Source organism: Talaromyces atroroseus (assembly GCF_001907595.1).
Source record: "Talaromyces atroroseus strain IBT 11181 chromosome Unknown scaffold_0, whole genome shotgun sequence".
In the NCBI taxonomy this organism is placed as follows: domain Eukaryota; kingdom Fungi; phylum Ascomycota; class Eurotiomycetes; order Eurotiales; family Trichocomaceae; genus Talaromyces; species Talaromyces atroroseus.
This window is the reverse complement of record NW_017971432.1, coordinates 556760-582825: the sequence shown is the minus strand read 5'-3', so window position 1 is coordinate 582825 and position 26066 is coordinate 556760. Positions and strand designations below refer to the sequence as shown.

General features: G+C 45.7%; 7 protein-coding genes across 7 annotated transcripts, besides 1 other annotated feature; 3 read left to right on the top strand and 4 right to left on the bottom strand.

The window, feature by feature from the left end:
- Positions 1-1304: 1304 nt before the first annotated feature.
- Positions 1305-2969, bottom strand: UA08_00202 (hypothetical protein; the record flags this gene model as incomplete). Its single annotated transcript, XM_020259983.1, has 2 exons — positions 1305-2544; positions 2665-2969. 2 exons carry the CDS (start codon positions 2967-2969, stop codon positions 1305-1307), a joined length of 1545 nt encoding a protein of 514 aa, XP_020124648.1.
- A 578-nt stretch (positions 2970-3547) lies between these two features.
- Positions 3548-9007, top strand: UA08_00201 (hypothetical protein; the record flags this gene model as incomplete). The annotated part of the gene is made up of 2 exons (XM_020259982.1): positions 3548-6594; positions 6652-9007. The coding sequence occupies 2 exons, from the start codon at positions 3548-3550 to the stop codon at positions 9005-9007; spliced, it is 5403 nt and encodes a 1800-aa protein (XP_020124649.1).
- Positions 9008-10038: 1031 nt separating this feature from the next.
- Positions 10039-10133: a repeat region (Identified by RepeatMasker using a combination of RepBase library and repeat library created with RepeatScout).
- A 687-nt stretch (positions 10134-10820) lies between these two features.
- UA08_00200 (hypothetical protein) lies at positions 10821-12815 on the top strand (the record flags this gene model as incomplete). The annotated part of the gene is made up of 5 exons (XM_020259981.1): positions 10821-10890; positions 11013-11125; positions 11239-11374; positions 11503-11892; positions 12022-12815. The coding sequence occupies 5 exons, from the start codon at positions 10821-10823 to the stop codon at positions 12813-12815; spliced, it is 1503 nt and encodes a 500-aa protein (XP_020124650.1).
- A 3846-nt stretch (positions 12816-16661) lies between these two features.
- On the top strand, positions 16662-18116 carry UA08_00199 (Carbamoyl-phosphate synthase arginine-specific small chain; the record flags this gene model as incomplete). The annotated part of the gene is made up of 2 exons (XM_020259978.1): positions 16662-17766; positions 17824-18116. The coding sequence occupies 2 exons, from the start codon at positions 16662-16664 to the stop codon at positions 18114-18116; spliced, it is 1398 nt and encodes a 465-aa protein (XP_020124570.1).
- Positions 18117-19900: 1784 nt separating this feature from the next.
- Positions 19901-21134, bottom strand: UA08_00198 (hypothetical protein; the record flags this gene model as incomplete). The annotated part of the gene is made up of 3 exons (XM_020259977.1): positions 19901-20197; positions 20254-20921; positions 20987-21134. The coding sequence occupies 3 exons, from the start codon at positions 21132-21134 to the stop codon at positions 19901-19903; spliced, it is 1113 nt and encodes a 370-aa protein (XP_020124571.1).
- A 1499-nt stretch (positions 21135-22633) lies between these two features.
- On the bottom strand, positions 22634-23186 carry UA08_00197 (60S ribosomal protein L26-1; the record flags this gene model as incomplete). Its single annotated transcript, XM_020259976.1, has 3 exons — positions 22634-22906; positions 22989-23101; positions 23168-23186. The coding sequence occupies 3 exons, from the start codon at positions 23184-23186 to the stop codon at positions 22634-22636; spliced, it is 405 nt and encodes a 134-aa protein (XP_020124564.1).
- A 1566-nt stretch (positions 23187-24752) lies between these two features.
- On the bottom strand, positions 24753-25239 carry UA08_00196 (Cytochrome c oxidase-assembly factor COX23, mitochondrial; the record flags this gene model as incomplete). Its single annotated transcript, XM_020259975.1, has 2 exons — positions 24753-24864; positions 25169-25239. 2 exons carry the CDS (start codon positions 25237-25239, stop codon positions 24753-24755), a joined length of 183 nt encoding a protein of 60 aa, XP_020124565.1.
- Positions 25240-26066: the final 827 nt, after the last annotated feature.

Genomic DNA, 26066 nt, shown 5'->3' with positions numbered 1-26066 from the left:
GATACATCGCGAATGATGGAGACTTTCCCCGGAATCTGCCAGGGGTGCAGAGGGCCGCCTTTGTAACACACTCTCCTTTTCTCTTAGGATAGAATGGTGTCGAGTCAGCTCTGGCAGACGCCTCTCAAATGAATATTGAGGAAAGCGTGGAAGCCACAGCCGAGCATTCCATGAATTTGGTATAAATTATGTACATGGCGTCCATGAGTTGCACGAAGTACGGAGCACAAATGTGAAGCATGGGGAAACATGCAAGCTAAACCTAAAAAGGAAGCTACTAACGCAGATCGGCCAATCCTGCGTCGATATTAGCGTTGCGCTCTGATTGGATAATGCATACGGCTGTATAAAACAAAATCAATATAAAAGCCGTATGAGCCAGTAGTCACAGTTACACGAAAGGAGTAGAAATGGGAGATTTTCTGCTTCGGTTCCCCAAAACGGAGTATAGGAATTTTTTTTCACCGTATTCTTCAGAAAAGCCATACAAACTGCGCCGCCGGTGGGCGCAATGGGTCAAAATACTACTTGACTTGGTAGCTGTCTCGACAACAGATATTATTAGTATTGTTCATGTTTTTTGCCCATATCCAGCTATTCTAGCTATGACAGACACCCTCACCGAGGCCTTGATAAATTATGCATAGAGGCCTTTATAGGCTATATTCACATAATAATCACTGGATGGGGAAGAGGGAGAGCCTTGCGTAGAGCGAATATAAGATTTCCTAAAGACTAACACCCTTTTATTATATAATAGGGGAAGCCGTTGGCCTATAAAGCTGTATTTGGATTAACATTCCTATAGTACCCTCCTACTCAATTAGACTACTTCTAGAGGCCTTCAGTAGTGCACTGCCAACTACACCACCAACGGGCTCGACAACAGGTACTCTCTAGACGGAAAATAATTATTGGTACCGACGAGGAGACAAAGAAAATGCAAATATTGAGGAGAAATATTGATTAAAAAAGACATTCATATGCTAAGCGCTTGGGGCAGTAGTGAAAGAAAACCCGTGACTGCCTCAAGACCTAACTGCGCCAGTTCAACTGTCAGTTTCAGTCTCAAGACCCAGAATTGAGTGCCTTGAAAGAAACTGGGGAGTCAATTTCTTTATTGATTGAAGGTGGCATGGCCTGCGGGTCTTGATGCCATGAAACGGTAAGGGTATTGGGTTTCCCCAACCTGAGGGTCACTTTCTTCAGCCAAGACTACGTAGCACGGAGCCTGCACGTCTAGCCTGTGAAGGACTTTCTCTATTTCTCAAGGTAATCAAAAACACGAAGCGAAGATTCTAAGCTCAGTATAAAATGACACTGTCTAAAGACGAGAATCCAGCTGCAACTCCGCCTTCATTGCTCTCCTTGCCCTTCGTTCGCATCAACCATCCACCTTCCTCATTATGCAGTATCTCGCCATTTGATTTCCATAGAATAGTACCAAATATACCCAGCTCTCCAACGACGTTCCCACTGACAACCTCCCCATCACTGCGAAGGACCACATTACTAGCCTCCGTTGGCGGCTGGATCAGCTCCATCAACACCCATCCTTTCCAGTCACTTTCCGGCATCGATCGGAGGAAAGCTGGTATGGCGTCCTTATAGATATTATTGCCACCACCTTCCCTTTGTGGCTTGAGGACGTGAAGTGCGGCCCTTTCGGGGTTGAGGGCAAGTTCTCTCCCGCGGCTATTAGATGAGAGATCGTATTGTGGTGCAAATGTTCGACGCAGTTGTTCTTGGGTCTCTTCTGTAGGCACGAATCTCGAGAGGTGGTCTGGTCGGTTGGGATCGGCAAGAACTTGCTGGATCTTCTTGCAGCCGGATAGCTGATTGAGTACCGTAGGGCATTTAATCGCCGCAGACAGCTCGAGCTGGAGCCTGGCGCTCCAATCGCGGTCACTTTTGTAGTCAGTTGGCGCGTAGAAACTCCTCAAGTAAACTGTTGTCACTTCGAATGGACTATTCTCTGCGTGGGGTGGATTATATATCAATGGCCTGAGCGGATTGTTCTCTGCGATAGATGTTCGGTCCAAAATTTCACTTGTGATCAGCCGAAATACCGAGATTTTGTGAAAACTTGATAATCTTGTAGATAATGCCAATTGGTCGAAAATATTACGTTCGCCTTCTTGGACGACGAACAAAATACAGAGAGGAAGCGGCGGTGTCGATTTTGACGGCCCATATGCTTGATGTGCTGCGGCTAATCCTGCGCTTAGGGTTTCGACAGCCGTATTCTCAGGAGGCACTCTTCCGTCAAATAATGGATGTGCCGGATAACTTAGAGAATGCCCAGGTGGTGACGTGAGGAGTTCTGAGTGTAAGGCTGCCACACGAGAAGACAGTCCACCGAACGAGGATGAAATGGTATTAAATTCGACCTGTTTCAGGGATGAGGTCTGCGAGCCAGAAAGCGTATGTGGCATATAATCCGACCGGAAAAGTCCCAGAGACAAATCTTGCACATAGCCTTGTTTCTGCACAGCAAGATGGACTTTCCAGAGCTCGGCAACGAAGTCGTCGACATCGATCAGCCTACGACGCGGTCAACTACTGCTTATAGATATAGGTCTATGAGCCATCTCCTTTTTCTAATTTTCTTCCTTCTTTTCGTCTTCTTCTTTGCTCTACTTCAAAGGCTTGGGGAAATCTCACTCTTCAATAACCTCACCAAGCCACTTCTCATCCATCGTTATACGCGCATATAGCTCGTTATACACCTTCTGCGCTGCCCTGGCTTCTTCAAAGCATGCCTTGGGGAACGGGCTGGGAAATAGCGTGACGGGAGCATTAGTTGCTAGCACACCTTTTGACACTGCCTCTTGAGAGACAAATGTTACTGGCGGTCTGACAGTCAGGCCATGCTCGATTGTCCAGTCTTTGATTGTCGAAACAAGAAACTGCTCTTGCGCAGGACTCAACTTCGGAGGATAAGTGCTATGAACCGAGTCGGCGGCCATCTCTAAAAGACTGATTTGTGTAGAATTGTCCACCCTAGCATTCCCCTTGGGCAGTTAGTCTTTGGAGAACAAGAATTGCTGTGTCAGACCCTCAACATGGCGTGAGAGAACATCAAAAATAGCCCATTTCTAAGCTGCGGGGCTCTTCCTCAACCCACCTTCCCGATTTGCCTAATCGTAGAGCCGCCTAATGCACCGCCTTCATTCTGCCATGCAAAAAGACGCCTCGGCCCGATTTATTTTTACAAAGGCGAAGCGCGCGACGAGACACGTCCAAGTTTCAAGTCGTTTGCGTCTTCCGACTGTGCGCGCATTTGCTTGTCGCTCGTCAGAGTTGAGGTGCAAGGCTTCTCGTTATCTTCACATATTTTAACCCAACTTGGTGACTCTCGTTATAATCCCTTTATCCGGTCGACTCGCTGCGAACCCCGAGCTGCGGGTTTCAAACTGAGGTTTATCCAAGGCGGAGATACCTTGGTGATTTGTCTCACTTTCGATGCCTTGGAAACTAACGTGGAACCGTTTGACACGACACAACAGGCCAATGTTAAGGAAATTCCGACGACCAGATCTCAGTCATGGATCAAGATCAGGATGATCCGTTCGACTGGTCTGTCGATCAGGTTGTGCAATATCTTTGTCGCAATGGATCTACTCCGTGGTCCGTTTCGAAGAGTCCGAGCCCTCTACCAGACCGAAAGCCTCTCGAGGCTGCGCTTCGCGAACACGGAATCACAGGAGAGGTACTACTCAATGCGCGTCTTGAAGATTTCCTTAGAAATAGTCTGAAACTCAAGGAGGGTCCCTATTACACGGTCAGTAAGGCGATTCAATATGCTCAGCGTCTCTCTGCAAAATATCAAGCTCTACAAAATCAGGAACGGTCGCAGTTTGCCTCTACAATGCTTCCTATGATGAACAACGATCAAGCTTGGGCACATCCTTTCAACCCTGCTCGGATATACAATTATACACCTGCCACCTTCCATTTTTCTCAATCCACATTTTGGGGGAATCCTTCTATAGCGGGAAATGAGGGGGACAGGTTACCAAATGAGCAGCTCCTTGCTAACTTGCAGGCTACACAAATCCCATCATCGCCTCGAATAGCCGAGGTCGATGATGTCGAGTTACGTGATGCCCGCGTCGAGAATGGTGATGGAAATACAGGTCAGGCAGCCTCGCCCATATTGCGTTCGAATGAAGCTATCCACATTGATGAACACGGTCGAAAGCGGAGAAGACTAAATCTCACTTCAAATGAACCGCATCCCTCAAAAACACCAGCATCACAAGAAAGACGGACAGAGATATCAGCGCATACTTCTCCTGAGTCTTGGTATATGGGACCTGATAAGATGGATACTGCAGATATTTTCTACCCAATCCAAGCCGATTCAAAAAGTGACGATTGGTCCTTTTCCTTTTCTAAACGCTCTCTTGGTCAAAGACTTTTTGTGAAAAGAAAGCTGTTACGTTTTTTTCGCAAGCAAGCCGTATACTTGCCATCACAGAAAGGGACTCGTCGTTTCGCTGTGTTTCCTTATGATGAAGATGAAGCAAACCGTGGCAAGCCCAGATACTATACAATGTACACATCACACAAAGGTACCACGAAAGTCAACATGAAGTCCACCGCTGATCCTGATCACGAAGTCGAGGATCAGAGCTCGCATGTCCAGACGGCAAGTCCTTACGATTACCTTCTCCAAAAGTATCCAGTTAAAGAGGATGGGGATATATATCCTGTGTTTGGTGATTCTGGCTCAGAAGGCGAATATGACTCTGATACGTGGCGCGAAATAGAAGATGAAAGAGAACAGGCGACAGTTCGAGGTCCAAGATTTCTGTCGATGCAGCAGGTAGATTCTATAATCGATCAATGCATCAAAAACTACGAGGAGCAATGGAGGACCAAGAACTTGCCTAAGCTGGAACTCGAAGCCCACAGATTATGGGTAGATGCTCTTCGGAACCGGTGTCGTAATGCCCGCATTAAGATCATGTTGGATGGCATCGAACGCCTAAATTTACGGCTGAGAAAAATTAGAAAAGAACTTCATGGTCATGAATGGATGCAGCGTGTCCATCTGGAAAACCAGTGCGAAAGCATGGAGCGAACAGTCTTCGAGCTCGAAGATCAGAAGCGGCGAATTGCTATTTTGGAGTTACCGCGATGCCCTCCCAAGCCTTCTTTGGAACATCGTATAGCTGCAAAGCCAAGAAAGAGAATTGTTCGGACTCCCCCAGAGGAAGAATCACTGGGATCTGACTCCGATGATGAATCGTTAGGAGACTTTATTGAGGATAATATGGATCTCGATATTGATAGTGGCCCCAGCACGGATGCAGCACCGAATGGTGAGCACAACGCTGATACTCAAGCAGCGGTCGACATTCCCAGTACTACTACAGATTCTCACATCCTCAGTGACTCTAATAGTCCTCATGCTCGGCGGAAATCTGCTCGAGCGGACATTACCAACAAAGAATTCATTAATGAAAACAACCATGATAGCGAGTATGCAGGTGCCCAGCGTCGATTAGGCTTCTACTATTCATCTGGTAGCGACTCAGACGAGTACTCGCCGCAGCCAACTATTAATGTGGCTGGTCACGATGTCGAAGTCATTGATCTGACCATGAGCCCCAAATCGAAATCGGATGTGCCTTTGAATATTGTACGACCACTAAAGACGAAAAGCCGGACTTCAGGAATTGACAACAATGTGTCGGTGGTTGTTCCCTCTTCGCAGAAATCAAATATTTTTTCAGAATCCGATGTCAAAGAAGATCCTGAATCAAAACACGCCCGTTCGGGAGAATATAAGGACAAAAAGAAAGGTGATTTTCCTTCAGGTCGCCGTCCGAGCCGAATAGAACTTCTGGAAATGATGATACAGGGGCTCCCCGAGAAAACTCGCTCAGCAATGATCGATCGCCTTCCCACATATTCGGAGAGAAGGCTCAAGCATGTAGTTAAAGGAGCATTGAGAGCCCTTGACAAGGACAAGCGCCATGTACCAGGAATGAATGATGACGATAGTGACTTGGTGATGCGAGCTACAGTTTTATATATTGCATGGGTCAATTTGCGGCAATTCAACACATCCGGTATTGCTAAAACATCAATCAAGAAGACTATCGACAACATTGAGAACCCTGAAGGTGACAGTAGCGTTAATTTCGCTGAATACGTTTCACAGCTTTTTCAGTTACTTGATCAATACAATCCGAAGCCCACCAGCCCTAGCACAGGTGACTCCGATGAGGAGGAGCTGGTTTCTTCTTCTCGGTCGCCACATAAGAGAAAGAGACACCTGAAAGAAGACCAGGCAGTGAAAAGTGGGCAGGTCGCTGCTAAGCAGCGTGTCGAGCACCAAGAACAGCAGCGGAAAATGTTGGAACAACGTCTGGAACGAGTTGGAGTTAGCAACAGTGATCCAGAGCACCAGGCCGTGAGCTTTGAACAGCCAACAATATTTCTTCACCCTCATATTGGGCGACGCGTTAAGCCACACCAACTCTCTGGCATTCAATTTATGTGGCGTGAGCTGATACAGAACGAGAAGCGGGATGGCTGTCTCCTGGCGCACACCATGGGTCTAGGGAAGACCATGCAAGTGTAAGTAGCACAAACACCCCATATGTTTACTTCACAAACTGACACTCGTTGTACTAGAATCTCTCTACTGGTTACTATTGCTGCCGCTGCAAATTCTCCAGACCGTGCGATTCGCAATCAAGTACCGGATTTTTTCCATCGTTCTCAGACGCTTATATTATGCCCCCCCTCATTAATTGACAATTGGTATGAGGAATTTTTGATGTGGACACCAAAGGAACACGCCTTGGGCCCAATACGGAAAATTGCTCCCTCAGATCACCCTAGCACCAGGATTTCCACGGTCGAACAATGGCATACGGAGGGAGGTATCTTAATTTTGAGTTACCACCTGTTCCGTAACTGGGTCGAACAGAAAACAAGGAAAAATCAGAAATATGCACCGGAAGCACAGGTTCTGCCACAAGTGAGAGAATACTTATTGAAGGATCCCAGAATAATTGTTGCCGATGAGGCGCACCAAATGAAAAACAAGGACTCCGTATTAGCTCAGGCAGCATCCCTGCTACAATCGAAGAGTCGTATCGCACTTACTGGTTCTCCTCTGGCAAATAATCTCATTGATTATTATGCGATGGTTAACTGGATTTCTCCAAAGTACTTGGATAAGATTGACGTCTTTCGTGCCAGGTATCTTGAGCCAATTGAACAAGGGCTGTTTGCCGACAGCACATATTTTGAACAGCGCAAGTCGCTCAAAAAATTGCAGATCCTGAAGGAGATTCTGAATCCCAAGATAAACCGAGCAGATATCTCCGTTTTGGAAGGCAGTTTGCCAATGAAGGTTGAATTTGTGATCACTGTGCCCCTTACCGAAGTTCAGAAGAAAGCCTACAATCAATATGCAACTTCACTTTTGGATGCGAAATCAGGGGCATCATCGGTCTTGAGCACTACTCTCCTCTCTTGGTTGGCTGTCTTAGGACTATGCTGCAATCATCCTTCCTGTTTCTATGACAAACTGGCCAAGAGAGCTGAAGAACTGGCCCCTAAAAATATAAGTGAAGAACTTGCCGATCAGGAAGCATTCCCAGGCGAAGTGCCGTTGAGCTCGCTTGGTTTTAACGAAGCTATGTGGGCACCTCAAAAGGAGCTTTTATCAACTGTCCCTGATCTCGACCACCCGAGACATTCCTATCGAGCAGAGATATTTAGAAGAATCGTCGAGGAATCTGTGCGCGTTGGTGACAAAATTCTTTGCTTCTCGCAAAGCATTCCAACACTAAATTACCTTGAGAGGCTTTTGCAGTCATATAGCATTAAGTTTAACCGATTAGATGGTAGTACTGCAGTCCGCACTCGCCAGGCAGCTATCAAGGAATTCAACAACCGGGAAGATATCAAAGTCTACCTCATATCCACACGTGCAGGTGGGCTTGGGTTGAATATCACTGGCGCAAATCGTGTGATCATTTTCGATTTCGGCTTCAATCCTACCTGGGAAGAGCAAGCTGTTGGTCGAGCATATCGCCTAGGACAGAAAAAACCGGTCTACATATATCGCTTTCTGTCAGCGGGGACTTTTGAAGAAATCATACACAACAAATCAATCTTCAAAACTCAATTAGCAATGCGTGTGGTTGACAAAAAGAATGTCCAACGCTCCGCTTCAAAGTCCCTTGGAGAATATTTGTTCCCTGTGAAGGACTCACAGAAAGAAGATATTTCCGATTTCATTGGCAGAGATCGTGATGTTTTAGACAAGATTCTCTTAGCCAATGACCAATCTTCCACCAGCATCTTGAAAATTGAGCTGACAGAGACATTTCGTCGGGAGCACAATGAGATGCTTACAGAGGATGAGAAAAAGGAGATGGAACAAGAGCTTGAAATGGAATTGCTAAGAATGTCTGACCCAGCTGCGTACGAGCGAAAAATGTTGGAGGCAACGATGGTCTATCCTAGTCCAAACGCTGGCGCTGTCAACAACTATAACATCGCATATGACAGGCCTATGGCGACACCTCCTTCCACGCAACCTGACAGAGCCTTTTTCAGGCCTCCGCCATGGGCTGATACGAATCCACCTTCAGCCCGGTCAGCTAACCCAACGCCTTCGCCATTTGTTTCAGGAAGTAACATCTCTACTCCATTACCGTTCAGCCAGCCCTCTTTCAGAATACCAGCTCCCGGACCAATGTCTATGCCTATGCATCAAAATATAATTTCCACGCCGACAAACAATAAAGGAAACAACCCTCAAGACCCGGAAAGCATCGCCGAAGCGTATTTGAAATCGATCAGCGCCCCGAGAGCCATCAACAATAAAAGCCACAGTCCTAGTCTTCCTCCTCGTTCTCGTCCCCCTTCTTCGGAGATTAGACAGCCATCGAGCTCTTTTACCACACCGACAGTTAGCAATACTCCCAATCCCACCTCCCTCCTCACCCTCCTCCATCAGAAGCTGCAATAGCACACGGTTTACCACGTCCTGTCTCTGCGGAAGCGTTGACTGCTCATCTCGATGCCAATGTGTGAACTTATCAAAGGGGCCTCTCAGATCCTAACGACGTTATGAAAATTTCCTGTACTCTTTACGATTAACTAACCTTATGATACCTATTCTTTCCATAGAAGAAATAATACACAAATGTAATATGAGAGATTAAACTATATAAATCTAAAATGCTTACATAAAATTCTAAATCAAAAAAATATAGATATTTTTGATAGAAATAAAAACTTCTGTTTAACATTATGAAAATACTTAAAAGATAATGTTTGATGACCTCTAAATACTTATTCAATCAGCTTCTAGAGTTGGCTTCTGTCGCTACGACCAACACGTTGGAGTTCCTTAAAGTCGTCAAAGGCCAGAACTGAGCGATCGAGTTCGATCATCCTTGCACAATCACCGTATACAGAAACCGCCTCAATGTGCGTATGGATATCCTATCAGATAGACTATTCTGATTATGCCAAGATCGCCACTGCTACTATTTACCATTTGAGAGGGCTTCCTTCAAGAGGCGACTTCACATACACCTAGTTTAGCCTCGGGAGCATCATATGCAGTGGTCATCGCAAATTAGCAGTGTCGGCAACTCATTGGCCAAAAGGCTATCCGTCTTGTATTGCTGTTCGAGGTCAATCACGGAGTTTCGTGGTTGTATTAGTTCGATGTCTTTTTGGAGGTCACCCGTGAAGGCTTGAACATGGATATTCCTGCACTTTTGCTTCCAAAGGGACACAGCATTGTCATCGAAATTCGCTTGATACAGTAGTCTTTTGAGATCTTGAGTAGTGTCGTTTGAGGGAAGAATATTATCGACATTCGTATCGTCTGGAGTGTCTGCCGAATCTTCTGGGCTGCTGCAGGGACATCTATATCTTTGATCTCCTTTGCTATCAGAGGGGGCAAGGCAGGGAGCAAGGTCTAGAGCCACGTGCTCGTCGCTATTTGAGTGTCTTGCGATTCCTATATGTCTAGATTATGATTTAACAACAAAATATCAACCAGTAAGCCATCAGAAAGGGACCCCTTAATGGGGCTTCTGGTAATGCTTATTTTATGTGTAAATAATGTCATATATTTCGTTTTCATGATTGTAGCAAAGCTTGCAACCAAGTAGTCAAGGAATAAAGATAAGAAACAGGATGAGGGATAGAGGGGAGTCAGGCGTATTGATATTCCTTTGTTGATGCCTTGACGTATACAATGATAATATCCTGGGCGCCGATTACGGAGAGGCCATCTATTCTGCCAGCAACTCTTCGCATTGGATGAAGTATTGAAAGAAGGAATTAGAAGCAATGACCTATCGGCTCTGTGCGCAATAGTTGGGATTTCTTCTAGATATATCTGGATTGTTACTCACAAACTTTCTTGGCAATATGAATCAACCTCTTTTTACCTAATTTCAAGACTCTATATGACAGCGCTAGTTTATTGCACACACCAACCGTTACCCCTGCCATTCCACTATCTTTCAGATAGATTTCCCCCTCAACCCTTCCAAATTATTTAGCAAGGCTCTTTACTGTAGCAATATCTAGTTAAAAAACCCTATTGAAGTTCTTTCTAGTTCTTTATTATCAGATAGCCACCTGATCGTATTTCCCATAGAATCTTTCAGAGTTTTAGTCACAAGACCTTTATTCGTTTTTGTGATGTTGAATGCTTCAATGGTACTAGAAGTCCCTCGCTATCTCCGCCCTCAGGGAGCGCCCTCGTGGTGAGTTTTGGTTAGATCTTGTTATTGTCCGGAGTATCTCGCCGTTTGGAGATGTCTGATTGGCAGTTGATTTTGACGAATCATGATGTGTTCCCCGGACCCACACTACGGCAGCCTATAGGTACGTTAAGCTTGGAGGACAAGTTGATGGAGCTTAATTTGACCTCAGGCCTTTTTCACTGTCTCACATTAATACACAGAAAATGAAACAAAGAACAACATATATAACTGCCCCGGAAGCAGCATTCGATCCAACAAAACAAGCTATCTTCAGCAAAGACACTCTATCGATCCGAGGTCTGGACGCGGCCAAAGAAGAGCGCTTTACTTTCACCTCCAAAGAGCTGCCTACCGAGGTAAGTGTATACATTTCTTTATTTTTCTCCTATGGGTATCGGGAAATAGATTCAACATATTAGGAGGTTGAAGCTAACAGTTATTTGTGCCATTTGTGGAAAGTAGCTCATAGAATTTCTACACACAACACGTGGACTTCATATACGATGGAGCACTGAACGTAACTACGATTCCGTGGCGCCGTTTCTTGCCCGCACATCTCCGGGCTTACATGTTTATTACACGCCGTCAGATAATGAGGAGCATACGTGCGTGCGATGATTTTGGCCTCTGCAATATACCCTATGCTTACCCTCCCGTGTGAATGTTTGCAGAGATCGAATATGCCCGTTACTAAAAAGGTTGTTTGGAACCATTATTAAATGCAAATCGCAAGAAGAATCATTCTCTGAAGCCCCGGTTTTGACGGAAACCCCCTCGTCGAATCCGTCCCTCCAGTTCCACCATGTCTTGCCCTCAATCGACCAGTTCGTGGGATATCTTCGGCATATGGTGTGCGACCTGAATGATAGTGAATGTGCCGACTATCTTTTATTGGCTGATTTTGTCGCTATTGACTATGATCCTACAACACAAGCAACCTCAATATCCGCGTTCTGGTCGCAACCGCTTTTGGGAACTACAGGCTGGACGGAAGATATAACAAGAAAACATGGATCTGCCGAGAAGGTAGAAGTAGGTCTACTTTCGAATGAAAGGGCCGTTGATCCTGAAGATATCTCACTGGGAGGGTTCTTGACAGTAGTCGGCCAGGATAACAAGCTAAGTATGCAACTACCAGCCTCTCATATGCAAGCTTGGATTTTTTGGGCTAATTCTGAATATACAGAACCTACATTGTTCTCTTTTCCTTCGCGACATCACACACTTCCAGGCGATGCTACTTATTTCGTAGCCTTTGAAACGCCGACGGGGTTACATCCTACGTTAAAGATTTCAATGCCCCCGTCAGCTCTTACTCGCCCGCCTGCCCCCGAAGATACGACTTGTACTCTCCATACGTATCTGACACTTCCTTCTACTATATTTGCGGACAAGTATCAATTATCTACAAAAGATCACTTGTTTCTAACTTCACATAACCTGGTAGGTCTACGAGCTGTTTCTGGCGAGACAGATCTCGAGGCCCCCGACTGGGTACTTCCAAGCTGGGGATCTAATCTACTTCTCGAAATCGCTACACCTTCTGAAGGTCAGGATATAGGAGGCAGTAGTGGTAGCTGGGACGTAACCATTCCTTTACATCTTCGATACCTGAAGCCATCTGAAAGCGGGCATCAGTTGGCATCAATACCATGGCCGATTGTCTTCTGGGCTTGCAGTGCCGAAGACAGCACAGAGATGGGTAAAAACCCCTTTGACCTTGTTGATCTTGGCTACGATGCTCTTTTTACTCCGAGGACGTTCTTCTTTCACCTTCACCCAGAAAGCAATGACCCTTCTAAGTTGTCTTCTGGGCGGGCACTGATGCAAGAAATTAGTGTCCCAGTGCTGAAGGCCGCCACGGATAGCGAGCGACCATATGGGGAGGCAGCATCTCGAGTAGAGCTGGGCACGGTAGTTGCTATTACCATAGGATTCATATGGGTCTTGTGGAAACTGATATCCATTTTCATATTTCGTGGAATTGAAGACTCACCTCGCAGCTCACCAGAGTCGACAAGAAAGGCAGACAAAAAGAAGAAATAAATTAATACCAGATGAATAACAACGCATGCTAGTTGAGCTGGAGCTAATGCTGACCGTTTTAAACAGCTTATTGAATGTGAGACTTGTCCTCTATAGAATAGTGGTTATGCACATGTGTCAACTGCCATAATACCTTGCATTTTTGCATTCCGAACAACATCATTTTATCCAAGCAGTAAAAGCGTGTCCACACAAATACATTCAGTGATTGACTAGTGCTTCTGGGTGCGAAATTACTGAAGTAAGCCCTTCAAGTATGCGAAAGCCTCTCAAATAGCCCCCAACGAATATCTCCCCATATGAAGAATGTCCATAGCTACCAGCATGACTATGAGATGCTTATTTATATGTTGGAATTGCTCATGCATAGGAACCTAAGACCAAGTCACGACCAATAAGTCTTGATGCTAGTAGTTCAGGTTCTCTGCCGCTTGCATGGACCGAGTCAGGTTTGTAGACAAAATACATTTCGTGTAAGTAGATGAGACTCAGTAATTTCCGATAAGAACTGAGAGATGCAATGAAATCGACGAAAGTGAATGTAGGATGATTCCTAGATGACCGATGAAATCTAGGCGACAAAGGTTCTGTTAAACGTGAAGTCAGGTGTTGTTTCCAATTGTTCTTCGGCGAAAGACTCAAGGTTATAAAACGTGAGGTATCAAAGCCCACGTAATCTCGCGACATGTTTATATATATAGTAGCAATAAAGCCAGCTTTATAGCCCTAGAACTTTTATGCATACAGTCCCCATAGTAATAATTACTAGTATTATATAAGATTTTTTTGACAGCAGAACAATTCTTACTTGTACGAGTAATCTGACCCCCATATAACCGCTAGATATCCATGACCTATTCCGAGAAGCAAACACTCGTAATACAAATCATCACTCACAATAAAGGTAGTTTTGAACAAATCATCGTCAACGACAAAGGAAGCATTACTTTGAAAAAATGCAGCTTAGATGCATCGCCCTTGTCTTTGCCTATATCCTGTTTAATGGCCTGATGGCCTCTCCCTTGGCATTGCGAGTCTCGAATTAAAGACATATTCCCAAAGACTATATCGAACTATTTTGCGAACCTACCAAAACATTTAGCGGTAAGCTTGTTTACCACGACTCTTCGAACAGCACTGCTTTTGAAAAGCGCTCTGCAACACCCGAGTGCCACAGTAACCACGAAGCCCGTAACGACCCTTGCGACGAGCTAGTGATCGAGCTTCAAGACGATGGACATGTTTCGGTTCCTCAGTCCCCTCGCCAGATTTGTTATGAAGGTGCTTCCGGACACGATCAATACTGTTGTGTCTCTTGGCACAATAAAGTGCCCGACCTTAAAAAGCTTGAATTGTACCACCATGCCTATAGCAGTAGGTTCAGCTTTTACTTTCGTTCTTCCCGCAGTGCCTAAAATAAGCTATTGAGTATTCCTTGTTGCTTGTAGGTTTATATGCTGACCTCTCCTAGTCATGACAAAGTGTACCTCCAATGGTATTTCTGGCAGAGTCAACAATGTTAAGGTCCACCAGACTTGTACTAATTGTTTGCTTGTCAAATAGTGAAACTAGCCGCTAGGTGAAAGATTTCGTGTGCATAAAACATGGGGCAATCTCGTCGGACCAATGTATTTTATATCGTGATATGTTGTCAAGAAGGATTGGGTTCTGTTTTTCATTGCACAACTTTAAAGCCTATTTGACTATTCATTTCTCGAGTTGCATTGTTTCACTGACAATTAGATAACAATAGCAAGTTTGACAGAACTTTGTAGTGCTTCCTCATTTCGTACATATCCTAGGTATGCATCGGAATCGTATTCTCTGGATTTCCAGGGCTAGGGCCAAAGAATTATATTGCGTTCTTGTTCATATGATGTACGTAATCTTGTAATTTGTTCACTGGTATTAGCTGCATCGCATTAAATCCTGAAGCTTGCATGGAGAAGATGCTAGGATGCTGTTCCGCTACATAGTATTGCAGCTCTTTTCAGGGCTTATATCACATTTCTGATAATGCTGACAATGACGGTGATCCTTGCTGATACCACTTTTATGGATATTCATCGAACTATGGTCATATGTAATTACCTGCATGGTGACCTTCTATGACTTAGGTAGGGTTAGTGGTTGATTCGACGTCTTGTCGCTCTATATAAGGACAAGGCTTGGAAGCCAAAATAACTACGTGGTCTTCACCATCGATGTATCGTAACGTCTAATTCATATTGACAGGGATTAGCAGAGTTATTCCTGATTTACTCTCGAGCGACTCAGCGCGTGCTACCCGAATCGGTCTAGTTCCTTTCCAGATATTTTACATCTCGCGCCCTCCCCAGACGACCATCTTTGTTCAATATTCTTGCCATTTTTTCATCCTAGCCGTGACGCGTGTGTTGCTATTCTGCACCGACGAAGCGGCCAAGCCTGCAAGTCTAACCCACAGCACATATCAGCACAGAAAAACTGATTAGAGTTTGTAGGTCGCTCGTGAGGTTTTGAACTTCAAGTATGGACCTCCACCAAATATATGCACACAGTATTATCTCGTCGAATCGATTTGCCAGAAGACCGATCCATATTCAAGACAGAGCTTCAAGATGGTGACTCTTTTGAGAGCGATTTCATCGGTGCATCGCTCCAAGACTGCCAGGCGTGGGCCCTATAGAAGCAATTCCAGGTCAACTATATCGAACAGTATATCATTGGCATCATGGACGCGCGCAGCGCTCAAGATAAAACAATCCTGATGTCGTGCTATATTTTCCCTCAACTGTGTGAACCTCCTTTGCTGGAATTTCCACTTTTCGGCACTCTTCCAAAGCCACAGACCGCAAATACCTGGATCGACTATAGAATCGAGTATTCCGATGCCCCCTACGCTCCAAACTTTCTGGAGCTATGGTGACCCAGATGTCGTCTACCCTGCTTACCCGGGGAGCAAAGAGAGCTTTACGGATGAGCGAGGCGTTTTCAACGTGGCTATGGCTGAGGAGTTCTGCATTACATACAATCCTGATGATTATTATGCGGGCCCATCCAGGCTCTGATATGTTTTTCAATGTCATCACTAGTGGGAGGATCAAGGGAGAGTTCAAACAAGGAGTGATGGATCAAATGTGCTGCAAAGCAAGCACCTGTAGGATAACAGTCGTCGCATGATGAATCTCGAAGACTCGTCTTTGGCTATTTCTTTTTGTCTGCCCCCGCAGCTTTCGACCATGGTAAACACTAAGCTAAACCTGACCGCCAAAGCGAGCATTTTAGGGCTTGCAACGCTGGGAGTGAGTCACTCCTAAATCGGCGAGCGGAAGCGGGCCCGACAGTAATCGTGCGCCGTTGATTGGCTGCCGTACGTCAGAGCGGTGAGGACTTCGGCCGCAGTGAAAAACTTCTTCTTTCTCTCTCCATCCTCTTCTTCCTTCTCCATCCATCCACCCAACAACAACAACACGCTTTTCGACCAGACCACGTCAATTGCACAGAGGACTATTTCTTCTGTCCCACCCTCAATTTCTAACCAAGTCATCTCCCACCCCCGCCAGTTACTGGTGAGACTTCAGCAACCGCGCTTATGCGTGTAATCGTCTCCATCTTCACTTCTCAGGTAAGTCCCTATTCGACTGGACTGAAAAGTCGTCGTCGAAAGGTTTCGATATGCTAATTCGTATCTCCTTTCAGGACTATATTTCGGGTATGGTGCATCTTGGATATCCAACTTCGTCTTGGATCATGTCGGAAGTGCTTGCCACTAACCATCAAACAGATCACCTTTGGAAAGCCCGCATTAATTAATTTGCGTCGTCCCCTCTATCTATAAATCTCTTTGAATCCTTCTCCATCATCATGTTTGCTCAACTCTTCCGGACGACCACCATCCGTGCCACTCCTGTGGCTTCGGCAAAGGCGGCCTTTCCTCAGGCCCGGTTTCTGGCCACCGTCGACCGCCGCTTTGTCTCTACCCGGCGCTTCGAGCCAGCCACCTTCACGATCCGAAATGGTCCTGTATTCCATGGCAAATCCTTCGGTGCCAACATGAACATTTCTGGCGAAGCTGTTTTCACCACTTCATTAGTCGGATACCCCGAATCCCTGACTGACCCTTCCTACCGTGGCCAAATCTTGGTCTTTACCCAGCCATTGATCGGCAACTATGGTGTACCCTCAGCAGAGAAAGACCCAAATGGCTTGTTGAAGTATTTTGAATCTCCCAACTTGCAGGCTGCTGGCGTTGTCGTCGCCGATGTCGCTGAACAGTACAGTCACTGGACTGCCGTTGAGAGCTTGGGTGAGTGGTGCGCTCGCGAAGGCGTTCCCGCCATTTCGGGAGTTGATACCCGTGCCATCGTAACTTTCCTGCGTGAGCAAGGTTCTTCTCTTGCTCGTATCACAGTTGGTGAAGAGTATGACGCCGACGAAGACGAGGCCTTTGTCGATCCTGAACAGATCAACCTGGTCCGTCAGGTCAGCACCAAGGCCCCGTTCCACGTCAGTGCTGCCAACCCTGAATGCCATGTTGCTTTGATCGACTGCGGTGTCAAGGAGAACATCCTCCGTAGCCTTGTGGGTCGTGGTGCCAGTGTCACTGTCTTCCCGTTCGATTACCCCATCCACAAAGTCGCCCACCACTTTGACGGAGTTTTCATCTCTAATGGACCCGGTGACCCAACCCACTGCCAAGATACCGTCTATTATCTGCGCAAGCTGATGGAGACCTCGCAAGTGCCCATTATGGGTATCTGCTTGGGCCATCAATTACTCGCTCTGGCCGCGGGTGCTCGCACTATCAAGCTTAAGTACGGTAACCGTGCTCACAACATTCCTGCGCTGGACCTCACCACAGGCCGCTGCCACATCACCAGTCAGAACCACGGCTATGCTGTTGACGCTTCCACTTTGTCTAGCGACTGGAAGCCTTACTTTGTGAACCTGAACGACTCCAGCAACGAGGGTGAGTCACCTTTCAAATTTTTTTCCCTTTCTGTTCCTTTTTACTGACTATTCTCAGGTATGATCCACAAATCTCGCCCCATCTTCAGCACCCAATTCCACCCTGAAGCCAAGGGAGGCCCATTGGATTCTTCTTACCTGTTCGACATCTACCTTGACAGTGTGTCCAAGTACAAGAAGAACCAGAGCGTTTTCCAGCCCATGCGCGAGAGCCGCCCAAGCCCCTTGTTGGTTGACCTTCTTCCCAAGGAACGTGTTGGTGTAACGCCTACAACGGGACATATCAACACTCTATCTGCCCCAGCACCTGTTTCTGAGCAGGCACCTGCTGCTGCCACCGCTGCTGCTTAAACGGATTATTTAGTGTGCTGTTCATTGGGTAGGGAGGGAGTTCATGGTTTCTGTTTCGTTTTGTGAATTACTTAGGATTGGTCTTTCGTTAGCAAGTAAATAATAGGCTTAACAATTGAATATAGTGTTACGAGTTTTTATTGCGAGGTTTTATACAACATTAATAGAATCCTACAATTGTAAGGGTTGGACCTGAACGAAAAGAAAGACTTGCCATAGACTGGTTCAAGAAAAAATGTATCCACGGATGCATTCGATGGTAGATGTATATAGTCCGCCGTCAGAGAGAATAATTGACATATGTTAGACTCAGTTACAAAACAATCGATTTCTCAAATGCAATGGAACTGCCCTTGCGATCTTCTCACGTTGACTTGAGTGACTCTGGCCGCCACCGTTTTGCAGTTTCTTAAGGGCGTGTTCTTGATTGTAGAGTCATTGTGGGAGCATAGATATAGTACTCGACCGAGCATTGCCCTAAATATCTAGCGGATATATTATACTGATCTGCCAATCTGTATGTCTTTGTACCTTATGGCTAGCACACTTGGATATAGCTATATATATACTTACATCAACATCTATATTATTATGGACTATCTTTTTGATTTTGAAATCTCTGAGCAAGCGTCCGTTGCTTAAAAATGTGGTTTTGATGACGCCTTGAAGACTGGGCGTCCTTCCCTGCAACGATCTTCTTTGGCTGTCTATTGTCGTTACTGATAAGTCGTTGGTAGTCCCAGAACTAGTTATATCATATTCTTATCAGATACGGGGCTGATCTATTCATTTGCTTGTAAGATTGCGACGATCCTTATCCTCGGTTGATCTTTTCAGTTTTCAGGACGAAAATACCATCCAGTCTCTCTAAAGTGTTTTCAAAAGCTTGTCAAGTACCCGAAAATAAGAAAGGCTTATCTCTCAAAATACGACCGGTCTTTGTGCCAGTGAAATGAAACCCGCGGAAATGCTCAGTCATGGTCAACAACAGCCTTTTTGTCTGGCTCGAGCTATATTACAGAAGGGAAGCATTATTGCCACGGACGAACCAAACAGCAAGCGAGTCTTGGATTTATATTAGCGTTTTGTCATAATTATTACTCTGTTGACTTTTCTTTCAGCGTTGACAACGAAACAGATGCTCTCATGCATGAAAGTATTCGAACGGAATGTACAGATTAGACCGTATTCTGTGTCGCACACAAATTGGCCCATATGCTATACTTCGACAAAGCTATTGTGTTACAAGACGGTAGGGTTATTGAGATTGGAGCGCCGACGGCCTTGATGAAGCAATCTCGGTCTGCTTTTCGAGATCTGGGGGCAAGCTCACACAAGAGCAACAACTAACTTAGTATAGAAAGGATGGGAGATCTTATATAAGCCTTGCATAATTACTATGTTTCTTGGATTGTGTGTCAGATAGATCTTCAGTTTTGATTTTGTCCATTGGAACATTCTACACGTATCTATTGAATAGTACTGAGTTAGTCCTAGAGACATCAAATTACCCCATTTTGACACGACGGATACTTTAATAGCAGTTGTGTTCGCTTAATTGAAGCTAACTAGTAATCTGTTAATGATTAAATGTGTGATAACTTGCATATAATTGCTACATAAACAGAAGTATCGCTCACTCAAACGCCATCCACATACCAAACGCCTAATGATGCAATAACAATGACAATGCCAACCAGTAAACACAAAATAGAACCATAATTCAGACATCATCCATCCATTCAATCATTTCAATCATCTCTCCTCGGCTTTTAATTGACTGCTCAAGGCAAAACATCCCTCAAAACATCCTTCTGTGTACTCGTCAAACTTTCGGGGAACTTGACATTTACTCTCACCACCAAATCGCCCCTCTCCGTTGGCTTTTTCGAGAGTGGCATGCCCCAGCCCGGGAAGCGTTCTTCGTGGCCTGGTTGTGTGGGCCCTGGTCTGGAGACGCGGATCGATCTGCCATCGATGGTCTTGACGATGCGTTCCCAGCCGGTTAGGGCTTCTTTGAGGGTGAGGTCGACTGTGGAGATGAGGTGGTCGCCGCTGCGTTTGAAGTTGGGATGCTCTTTCTAGTAATTGTTAATATTACCTTTCAAATAAAAAGAAAGGAGGAATATCAACTTACCTCCGTTACTATTAGGTGTACGTCCTGTCGGCCCCCTTCCTCCTGGTCGCCAACACCTTTATATTTGAGCTTTGATCCTGAGCGCAGTCCGGGCTTAATTTTCGCTTCGAGGGTAACATCCTGCACACTCCGTTTGCCGCTAGAGTCAAATGTCTTGCTCTTCGTTGTAACCTTCTTGGTAACACCGCTGAATATCTCCTCCAACGTGAGCAGCAATGGCTTCTCAACCACCTGAGGCTCAGGGGTGGGATCACGCCGTTGATTAAAAGCGCCCGCACTAGGGCCACCAGAAGTTCTCACCCTGGGGCCACCGCCGCCTAGTCCGGCACTATTGAATATACTGGCGAAGATGTCATCATCGTCACCAAAGGGCATTCCGCCAGCGCCGCTCTTCGCAAAATTTCGGAATGTGTCTTCGGGATTGCTGAAGCTGAATGTTCCTGCTCCTCCGGGCCCAGTGGAGAAGCGGAATGTGCGAGTACCTCCGCCAGGACCACCGCCCATGTTGGTGAAATTAAATCCGCCGGGCATGCCATCGAAGCCTGTCGGTCCTCCGCCTCCACCTGCGGATGGAGGAGGTCCGCCGCGGAGGAGATATTCGAGGCCGAATTGGTCGTATGTTTTGCGTTTTTCAGGGTCGGAGAGGACTTCGTAGGCTTGTGAGACTTCTGTAGAGGACGTTAGTTTATATACAAATAAAATGGCTAGACAAGCTTGTGGGCGAAGTGCATACCTTTGAATTTCTCAGCAGCCTTAGGGTTGTCTTTGTTTTTGTCCGGGTGGTGCTTCAATGCAGCCTTTCTGTAAGCCTTCTTGATATCGTCTTGAGAAACATCAGGTTTGATGCCTAGGGCATCGTAGAGTTTCGTTTCGGCAACCATCTTATATTATCGTTGACGTTATCGCCAAGATTATCCTCCGTTTTGTGAACGGTGCGTGAAGTGAGACCAGACTGTCGCTATCGAAGTTGAGACGAATTGCAAGCAGTCCTAGAATCTTGGATATATAGTTGTGTCGTTGGGCGCAACCACCCCACACGCCTTGTGTGGACTATTTTGACTTCGAAGACAGTAGCAGATTCGGCGGTTCTGATTGGGAGGAATGACTTGAGTTATTAAAGCTGGCTCGAATGTATTTATAGTGATAGAAACAATGGTGGAGAAGTTGGAGGAGTGAAGAGAGGAACAAGACTGAGCCTGAAGGTTCATTCACTCGACGACGTCAACGTCATGAGAGCCTAAACAATGACTTCACGTGCATCGAAAGTTCTCGAAGTTTCGACGCTTTGTGGTATGTGCGGCTTGCGCTATTCCAAAAGCAGACTAGCTTGTATTGCTACCATGAATATTACTATCTTTAACATGTCTGTGAGATGAAGAAATCACTATCGATATCATCTTGCTGAGATGCATGCAGTGCTAGGAAGTGCTAGGAACCCCTCCTTTGGATCGAGTGAGCAGAGTTTTGAATATCGGGATAGAGATGGCTTGCGCAGCCTTTCTCTCAATATGTTTATATGATAGATACAAATAGCCACTACCCGACCACAATCTCGAGACCCTAGAAGAAAGACTCGAAAAATGCTTTCCTCGTCGAATGCTATATTGGCTTCCAAAGGGAAGAGCCACTGGGAACGCCTTGGTTAATGCATGAGCCCCTTTAAGTAGGCGAAGAATGACAATGATAGTCATCCGTCACTGTTAGTAATATTTATCTAAAATTTTCATTCCCGGCTCTTGCAGTGGGGTTGGCGGTATGAGGGAAAACCGAACGGGTAGAGCTAGACCTAGGTCTAGATGTAGGGCCAGAGCAGTACTAGATTCATCATTCTGCTGAATCTCTTGTGGTCAGCTGCAGTAAGAGCAGTCAGGGATGTACATGGAAAATGTGCATGTGTACTTTATAAGCAACTAGCCAAAGGGTGTTGGTGTAGTACGTAAGGTGAAGTCTTCCAGTGGTTTTCGGTAAATTGGTACATCGCCAAATGGCCCGTCACTACGGCCCGGTGTGTCTACAGCTTACATAGGCATAGGCATAGAAAACTGGGTTTCAATGAAGTTTCATTCATTGACTGACTGGTATCACCACATCCATTTCGCTCTCCCGCCACACCGCTCCAAGCGTCCCCGAGCGCACGCAGGCCAATGGCAAAATAATAGGAAACAAAATTTCTTGCTTTTTATTCCATGATAATAATGCATGCGCCTAGTTCCGCAAAAGTATGTATCCTAATAATCGTCGGTGAGATCCCTTTTTCTTCTGAGTCTTTTCTTTTTAATAGAACTCCGGTACCATCACCGTTGACCGTTATTGCAACATAAACAAAATTAAGAAAACCGTAAAAGACATTCAACAAATCCACTCTTTTTTTCGTATTTCTTTAAGCAGACTTGCTCTTAACGGCCTCACGACCCTTGGCGATTCGCTGGAGGATCTGTTCACGGTCTTTGTCGAGCTTGAGCTGGGTGATGACGACATTGGAGGGGTGGATGGGGATAGGGACGCTCTGGCCGTTGGTCTTCTCGCGGACGACACGCTCGATGTGGACAGCCCACTTCAGACGGTAAACGGAGGTGATCTTGCCTTCCCGACCTTTGTTGCTTCCCCGAACGACGGTGACCTGGTCATCCTTGCGAATAGGAATGGAGCGGACCTATTTTTCAGTTCGAGAAAACCTAGCATTAGAAACCGCGCTTTTTCTTTCTCTCGCCTCGGTAGAAATTCCTCGAACGTACATTGTATTTCTGCTGGAGCTCGCTGCTGAGATGAGCGCTGAGAATGACACGGCGCTCGCTGGAGGGAGCGCTGAAGTGTGCCTTGCGCGACTTCCGTCGGGAGGAGGCGAGTTCTGCACGGAGAAACGGGGGATCAGTACAAATCAAACAATTTGAATTTCAGTCGACGATGGACGCACCGTGGTTCCTGACAGCCATCGTGATAGAGCCTCCTGGGGGTATCGTGAACTGTTGTCGTCAGGGTTGGTCGGGATGCGTCTAAAACTAAAAGATTCTTTTGTGGCCGAAAATGTGTGTTGTGCGTCACATGACATGGCCGCTAACTTCGAAGGGAGCTAGCCTTAGCTAGGGCTAGGGTCTTCGTTGTGATTGGCTGATGCCTTTTCCACCCGGGACTAGAGCCGGCTTATCTAATATCGCGAGGATTGAGACTTTTGGACTTCAAAGAATTCTGGTCTGGTTGTAGGACGTTGTCTGTCCCAGCTCGATGAGATACCCTAGAAATTTGACTAATCACTCCACAAGACTTTGTCTCGATTAGCAGCTTGCTCAATACCATAGCCCTGGTGGGAATACTTGCCTGTTCTGATCCATTCTAATAGAAATAATTTCATCGATACCGATCTGTGAAATGGCACCCCTGTTTTCTTGTTCCCTGTTCTGCTACTTGCATAGCTTACTTGACATGGCACATGCAGCACGCTTCTCGACCGAATTCGAACGGTTCTCTCACCGAGCATGAAAGGAGACCTCGATAATACTATAGTTATCTGCCAACCACATTACATACAACTATGGCAGATTCAAGATTCAGTGCTTTTCAAAATTTTATAGTCCTCTTATCTCGTATGCCATAAAGCAACTACTTGACCCAAGGATGAAACACTATATTCGTACACGTATCCCGTGTCTATGCCTAAAAAAGTACATGGTGAAAAGAAAGAAAAATAGACGCTATCAAAGCAATAATAATGCGAGTGTGGATACCAATGCTCAAAAATGACCCTTAACTAATGACCCAATGAACTGAATAGATAGCGCGCACAAAATGAGTCATACGGTCAAACTCCGTCATAGCCAAATGACCATGTATAGATAGCAGATGTTTGCTACATCGGGAATGAAAATCCCCCGGATCGGAGGAGGAGTGGACTCGCTCCCACCGCGACCGGAGAAAAGAACTTGAAATATCTGTCCTCAGGTGATAGTATGATAGATAAAAACAACCAAATATGGATGGGGTTTTCACGCAGACTGAATCAAAGAAGCTGAAATGACAAAGTCAAGGACGGCTATGCCGAGACTCAGCACCCTCATATGTCCGTTGTTAACAGCTCAACAAAGGATGAGCGGATGAAGACATGTCATGATTGATCCGACGTAGACTTGGGTCTAGCCAGCCTTTTTTGACTTAACTAAAGGATTGATCAGTAATTTAGAAAGACGTTTTCATCATGAATGTGATGTCTATTGAAAATAGCGGTATTTGAGAAAGCACATAACAAACAGCGAACTCAAAAAGGCTTCAAGAAGTAGAACCGAAGTGGAAAAAGTCGAAACTTACCCATTCTTTCTTACAGTCACGGTAAGCTCTATATACCCAGACATCAGTCATGCAACCACTGATAAACGGCTTTCAAGGCACGCGGAATCATAACAAGAATATAGCAAACCAAAGCAAAGCTTGACATAGAGCATACTCGCATTGCTTGTGCATATGCAGGAGAAAGACAAGAGAAAACGTATTGAAAACAGAGCGTATACTCACTGGAAATAGTCATGGCACATGTCTCGGTCGCCTGCATTGCGGCGCATGCATTTGATACTCCGGTCTGCGAACTCCTGGCACGGGTCATAAAATTCACTTGCACTTTTACTGCAAGAACAAAAAAGAGTCAAGTCAGTAACAAAGTCCTTGGCATGTGATCAATAGAACAGAGCTTTTGTAGCTGCATTGACTAATTCAGCCGTGTTCATTGGGGATTGGACGCCTCCTTCGGACGGTAGAGTAATAGTGTGTTCCTCCTGGTGGGCGGCAAAAGAGGATGCACCGACCAGGGAAAGAAAAAGTACAATACCAAATCCAACTTAATTGGGGGGTAAATGGGAATGAAAAAAATGGAATTTGTAAAGAATATACATGTAGTTGTTGTTGTTGCATGGGGAAGGCCAGAACTCACCTTTCGAACTTCCTCTCGGCCTTTGCCCATGTAGTGCCATCGTCCCCTTCCTTGGTGGTTGAGGAGGACATATTGTATCTCTCCTTTAGACTTGTGGGACAGTCGGTCAATCGATCAATCAATTGACAGAAGCCGGGGTAGAAGCAAGCAACGGCGAGCAATCGAGAAGCAGCCAGAGCGAGACAGTGGGTCGGTCGATGTGCTTGCACGTGATGCTGCCAGGCGGCTAACTGCATCGGTGCTTGGCCAATCAGAGAGGCGGCCTCAGGCAAAAGCAGAAATCATGTGCAATGCGGCACTGTGATTGGCCACTGATAAAAATATACTGTCGAATCAAAGAGATCGACTATCAGAATCCAACTTACAACTAGAGATAAGATGTGGTTAGTTGGGAATACGTATATTCTTTCGCTTGTTTTATGTTCCGTACTATGTGGTTCATTGTTTTGCTGCCTTGTGCATTATGTATGGCGTAGATCTAGATCGCCGTGGCCGTTACTACGTAGTAAGTAGTACGTAGTAAATACAGCGTATGCATGCAACGGAATCTTTTCAATTACTCTTCGCAATTTATTGCAGGATCACTAAATTGTTAAGATAGTCTTATACGAAGGCTTCCCGACTGGACCATCAACAACCCCGCTCCAGCCTCAAACTAAACATCTCCGTTCTGGGGATAATCCAATATCGTTTGACTTTATTTTGATTCACACGATGATTCTACTTTGTATTTTATAGTGTCTTGCTGCGGTAGCTGTCTGTGTTACCGGCATACTTCCATGTAACTGCGCGCCCGCATGCTGTGCTACCACGGGAAACCGAAAACAACAAATTTCCGGACCATATATCCTGGTTAGATATAGTTAGTAGATCCACAGAAAGAGTCAAATGTGAAGAT